Genomic DNA, 5,951 nt, shown 5'->3' with positions numbered 1-5,951 from the left:
TACAGTTATGGAGGCCCTTCATAATGCAGAGGTCAACTGCCTGCTCTGCCAATAGTTAGAAATGGCACTATAGTAAGCAGTGTTTAATAAACAGCTGTTTTTATAAATTCTTCTGTGGTGAAATTCAGTGCAGTCCCGTATCGTGATATGTATCGTATCGGGGCCTCCGTATCGTGACTTTGCTGGTGATACACAGCCCTAGTAAAAATCTATTCATATATGAATCACGATTATATGAATCACGACTGTCCTGGAACCCATTTCAACTGGAACACCATACATACATGCATATATGTATGCATGTATGTATGTGAATGTCTAATGAATGTCAAACGTCAAACTAACTTTACCGCCGTGTTCCGCAGAGGATCATCTGACAGTTTGATCTCTATGATCCAGCAGCTCTCTGTCGCTTATCTGACCGTGTCATCAGTCTAACGACATTTTTCTACTTTGAATGCTATTAAATGTAAAACATGACGGGCTGAGACCGAAGTCTGTGTGTTTATTTCTAAATAACTTTGCGACTGTTACAGGCCCTCGCACCGTCCCGCAGGACTCTGGTGTAGCTGCCCGGCTAACTGCGCCCTTGCCCCGGCGAATGAACGGACAGATCCGCGCTCATACACTCACCAGATACAGAGGAGCATATATCTTGAAGGAGACTTCCAGAGCGCCGGCTGTCACCTGCAGGGTGGAGGTCGTACATGAGGAACTCCATGTGTGTCCTATCTCATAGCAGCTGTGCGGTATGGACTTACTGAGAGCAGCCATGTTTAGCAGCGCACCGCGGGAGCGCGCCTCCACTGTTTCCTGCAAGAGCGCTCCCGGCGAGGAAGGATTAACAACCAGAAACCATAGTAAATACATTCATTTATAGATTATTTATATAATCAATTTAGTTATATTTTAATCATAAAGATACTGAAAAAAAATCCTCAATGACTCAGTCTCAAAATAAAGCTAAATATTTAGTTAGTTAGTTAGTAGCTGGAGGGTGTTTGCGAATGACGCTGGCTTTAAAATATAATCCAAAATCATAAAATAAAATGTACTGTAAATGGCCTTCTATGTATTGCTATCATACGTGCACTCAATCTTTTGAAATTCATCTTGCATAATTTAACAAATAAAGAAAGAAAAACACATATTGGCACCCCTATAACATTTAGCAAATATAAACCAAAGTCGCAAAACAAAACGTAAATTAACTTAATGCATAGCTACAATTCGACTTTGTTAATAAACAGACAAAATATTAATAGTTAGCAAATATATGTCAATCTGAGTGTTTGGGGAAGAAGGAGCATGAACTCAGCACAAAAATAATCCAATATTTACTGCTGCAAGAATTCCCATCACTACAATATTCATGTTTATGTAACTAGATGAATTGTGCAAACTACTGTAATTATACAGATTTTATGGAAGGAAAATTGCCGTTTCATTCCATAAAAGCCTTTCTTTGAGCAGCCTTGAGATAATCTGTTTTAGTGTGTGCCTAAATGTTGTAACTCTGAGTTTAATAAGTTTTCAAGAATGTCAAAGCGTAACAATTATGCTGCATTTTGTTGTACACCAAGCATTATTTAAAAGAAGAGACAAGGACGCTGACAGCTCAAGTGCCTTTATTGGGACCAGAATAACAGCTCAGAGCCACTCATTGTTAACATGGATGGCTTCTCCTAAAAAAAATACAAAAAGAATGGGGGCTAGATATTAAATATGCAACACTTGAAAAGCTAAGACGGTGACAGGGAGACACAGGTTAGTGACATCATTCATCCTCATCCCAGTCCTTCTTTCCTTGTGGAGCTTTGGGTCCACCAGCCGGCTTGGCCATTATAATCTGTGGAGGAGAACAGACATTGTCAGACACTTACAGAGTAAAAGACAGTCAATTGTGCACAGTGCAATATCCTGTGTGGAAAAAGTGCTTTTAGTGCAAACGGCATGCAAGTAAATTGTGCCAAAATCCCCAGATGACATTCAAAATGTCACAGAGAATGACATAAGTTAGTGATGCTCGTGAAGAAAAATAGATCATGAACTTAGTAGGTTTAAAACAGACAGTTAGGAGACAACCATTATACTCATTATCTCTAATTAAAAGGGGATAGTTCAACCAAATATGAAAATAGTGTCATCATTTACTCACCCTCATGTGGTTCCAAACATGTTGGAGTTTCTTTCTTTTTTTGAACAATGTTAGTAACCGAACAGTTGCTGGTAGCCAGTATTTTTTTTCCATACTATGGAAGTCAATGGCTACCAGCAGCTGTTTGGTTCAAAACACATTCTACATTCTTCAAAATACCTTCTTTTGTATTCAACAGAAGAACAAAACTCATGTTTAGAACAACTTGAGGGTGAGTAAATGATGACAATTTTCACTTTTGGGTGAGCTATACCCAGCTTAAACTGTTAACTAATGCTAAACGGCATAACTATTTTATCTGTGTGTGGTGTAACGACAGGCTAGACTCATTTCGTCAACAAATTCATGGTGAATTTCCACACAGTGTTCATGCAACCCGATTCACACTCCAGTGGTTAGGCACTCCAAACAGTGGCGTGTTTTTGTGCACCTTAGCAATTATTTAGGATTTCTTATCAATGATGTGTATCAAATTTGTCTGGCTCCTCGTCCCAACCGTCTTTGTCCCAGTGTCCTTGCTGTTTGGGGGCTTTGGGTCCCCCTGCTGGCTTTGCCATAATGATCTGGCATACACACATCACATTATAATCCAGAAAGTAACAGGCTAACAAAGCACCTAAATTGATAAACATGAATGGAATAAGAAACTGAAAAATACATAATTGTAAAGCTAACCTGATCCACACGGAGAACAGTGATGGCTGCGTTTGTGGCCAATTTGATTCCCCAGTGCTTGACCAGGTATGGATCGAGGATACCAGCCTCCATCATGTCCCTCACTACAGGCCCCTCTCCCTGAATGGTTTAAAACAAGTATATAGTCATCAATTACACCTTAAAATGCATTATTTTGGGTCCTTCTTTCTATTTATATCAGGTCTGCTGCCTCCAAATTAGTAACAGCTTCTTTTCCCCTCACCTCAATATCAAAGCCAGAGTTCTTGTTGCCCTCGTGGTGCGCGGCGTACAGTTTGGAAATCAGCTCATTACCCTTGACGCCAGAGTTCTCTGCCAGAGCACGAGGCAGCACTTCAAACGCCTCTGCGTATTTCTTGATGGCGTACTGCTCCAGGCCTGGGCAAGACTTTAGAGGACATGTTCAAATTATTTACACTCTTCAGGTTTTGCCAACAGCAAAATGAGATAAGATTGATTTGCTTACTTCTCCATAGGAGGTGATGTGTTTCGCCAGCTCAATTTCAGTGGCACCAGCACCAGGACAAAGACGTGCGTCCTGAGTGGAAATGTTTTTGTTAGGGTCACATTTTGTCATGATTTAAAAGACTTTCATTAGAAGTGTTTTTTGGGGTGGAGTTTTAAAGTAGCTCACCCTGACAAGGACTTTAAAGGTGTTAACTCCATCATCGATGGCACGCTCAATGTCATCCATCAGGTTGTCTGTGGACCCACGAATTACTAAAGTAGAGATGGCACCATCCTCTTTATCTAGAAATAAAAGGAGTGAGATGACATGAGCTGTCTGGATACATCACTGCCAGACTAAACAACATTTACAAAGATCAGTTTGCCTAAGAAGCTACAAAATCAAGAAAAAAGTCACAAAGACATCTATCTGCATGGTAGGGTTGTGACGGTGAGGAAATTTTCCCACCGGTTAATCGACGTGTGACAACACCGATAATACCGGTATCACCGCGGGGGCGGGGCGTTCCCTCTTTTCCTCGCTTTCCTTCGCTTTTAAATATCTTGTAAAAGCGGCTTGCGCATTTTACTTTCACTTTCAAATAGGGGCAATTCGGCGTAAAGCAATTGGTCGTTTTTAGTTTGTTAGAATTTTCCCTTTTCCTCGCTTTCCAATAGCTTAAAAGCGCCATGCGCATTTTACTTTCACTTTTGAATTAGCGGCAGTTAGGCGTCAATTGCTTGAATGCAACAACAAAATATAACGTCAAACTCACTTTAGCCTATATATAAAACATAGAACTTTTATTAACAAAACAAATACAAATACACCATGCTATAGGGCAGGCTATGCCTAATATAAAAATAACAAATAACTTACATAAAGTTTAAATAGGTAGCCTATACAAAACTGGAAATAGCCTAAGTAAACATGTATAATATATAACCAAATAAATAAGAAACGTAGAAGTAGAGTAAGAAAGCTTGGAGGCACGGCATACACCTTGATGTAAAAAAAAATAAATAAATGATACAAAGTTTAAATAAAGTAAAAATCAGCAAACAATGTGGAACCAATTAAATAAGAAACGAATATTTTAAAAAAAACTTCCAAAATCACCTTAGATAAAAGGCAAAAGTCAACAGGCTTTTCAAAATCCAAAATATTGCCAAACAGGCGCTTTTGCATTTTATTTCGAAACTAAATCATCCGCGATCGTCTTGTCTGTCTCACCTCTCTCTCTTCTTGTCAGTCAGCTCGACTCACTCTCCTCACTGGAGAAACTAAATATGATCTGTGATGCGACTGTCGTTCGGCACGCTGCACTGAGCAGCCGCGTTCCGTTATTAATTGTAGTGTCCGTTCTTTTACTGAACGAAATTATTTTTATTTCTATAAAAAATCAAATTGACGGTGGGGGTCGGTGCCGCGGTGGGCAAGTGACGTAACCGGTGTTGCGGCTTAACACCGGTATCACCGTCAGCACCGTCTATCGCGGCAAGCCTACTGCATGGCATGTTGGTGAGTGAGTGATTTAGCCACTTCACTTCAAAATCATAATCATCATAATAATAATAATAATAAAATATATTAATATATATTAACTGTTGGTGCATTTTAGCACTGCTTTACTTTTAGTTTGGTTTAGATTTAAGTACAATACAAAATAATGTTCTTTTTAGCAGCATCATATGACCCCTTTAAAATCTTTTTCATGGTTACAAACATAGACTGTATAAAAAGATGGATGGCGTGTCTCCAATTCCTTCCACTATAGAAAAGTGAAGCCAAAGCATCTCAGTATGGCCGCTGTCATCTTGCGTCATTTGGAGCCAGAGCCTGCGCAGTAGAGATTCGTTTGGAGCCAGAGTCTGCACAGTAGTGATTGTGAGGTGGAGTCTCGGTATCAAAGTCCCGCCCAAACTCCCGCAGACCCAATCACAAGATCACAATCATGACACCACACCCCGTTTTTATAGCACCAAATAACTAACTAAAATCAAACTTATTAGAAAAACAAACACTTGAACATAAATCAGCATGATAAGATCTACCTTAAATGACGGAAACCATCTTTGGGAAAAATGTATTTGAAGTATAATTTGATTATTTAGTTTGTCTCACGTCCCATTAGATTACATGGAGAGGGCGGGGTTTATGACCTGTACTGTATCCAGTCACCTGGGGGCGATCAAGACACTTTGGCTTCACTTTCAGGACTCGTGCCGCACGCTTGGTTACAAATACAAATAACTTTTTTTATTTTAATATATTTTTAAATTTCATTTATTCCAATGATTGCAAAGCTGAATTTTCAGCAGCCATGCTGATTTGATGCTTAGAATAATTTCTCATTATTATCAATGTTTAAAAGAGTTGTGCTGCTTGATATTTTTGTGGAAACTGTGAAACATTTTTTAATGGTTTTTGAAGAATAAAAATGACAAAAGAACAGCATTAATTTGAAAGAGAAATGTTTTGCAACAATGTTGAATTCTTTACTGTCACTTTTATACACTTACTGAATAAAACTGTTAATTTATTATTTTTTAAAAATCTTACTGACCCCAAATTTTTTAACAGTGGTGTGTATTATATATATATATATATTAGGGCTGCACGATAAATCGCATGCGATATTTAACGCGC

The 5,951-nt window shown here is 38.8% G+C and overlaps 2 protein-coding genes across 5 annotated transcripts in view; both read right to left on the bottom strand.

The window, feature by feature from the left end:
• Positions 1-816, bottom strand: part of LOC107720646 (transmembrane protein 135-like) — a 9,146-nt gene extending 8,330 nt beyond the window's left edge. For all 3 annotated transcript variants that reach the window (XM_016528408.1, XM_016528409.1, XM_016528410.1), the window contains exon 1: positions 634-816. In XM_016528408.1, the coding sequence (XP_016383894.1) occupies positions 634-774 (141 nt within the window). In that variant the 5' untranslated portion in view covers positions 775-816. The remainder of the gene's footprint in view (positions 1-633) is intronic.
• A 795-nt stretch (positions 817-1,611) lies between these two features.
• Positions 1,612-5,951, bottom strand: part of cct8 (chaperonin containing TCP1, subunit 8 (theta)) — a 9,356-nt gene continuing 5,016 nt past the window's right edge. Inside the window, exons 11-16 of one of the 2 annotated variants that reach the window (XM_016528406.1) lie at positions 3,489-3,604; positions 3,321-3,392; positions 3,078-3,242; positions 2,834-2,953; positions 2,589-2,721; positions 1,773-1,849 (exon numbers count right to left, since the gene is read on the bottom strand). In XM_016528406.1, the coding sequence (XP_016383892.1) occupies positions 2,614-2,721; positions 2,834-2,953; positions 3,078-3,242; positions 3,321-3,392; positions 3,489-3,604 (581 nt within the window). In that variant the 3' untranslated portion in view covers positions 1,773-1,849; positions 2,589-2,613. Of the gene's footprint in view, positions 1,850-2,588; positions 2,722-2,833; positions 2,954-3,077; positions 3,243-3,320; positions 3,393-3,488; positions 3,605-5,951 lie in introns of both variants that reach the window. The other variant, XM_016528407.1, reaches the window with a different exon arrangement.

Source organism: Sinocyclocheilus rhinocerous, unplaced genomic scaffold (assembly GCF_001515625.1).
Source record: "Sinocyclocheilus rhinocerous isolate Xijiao unplaced genomic scaffold, SAMN03320098_v1.1 scaffold603, whole genome shotgun sequence".
NCBI classification, from domain to species: Eukaryota; Metazoa; Chordata; class Actinopteri; order Cypriniformes; family Cyprinidae; genus Sinocyclocheilus; species Sinocyclocheilus rhinocerous.
This window is presented reverse-complemented; position numbering and strand designations above follow the sequence as displayed.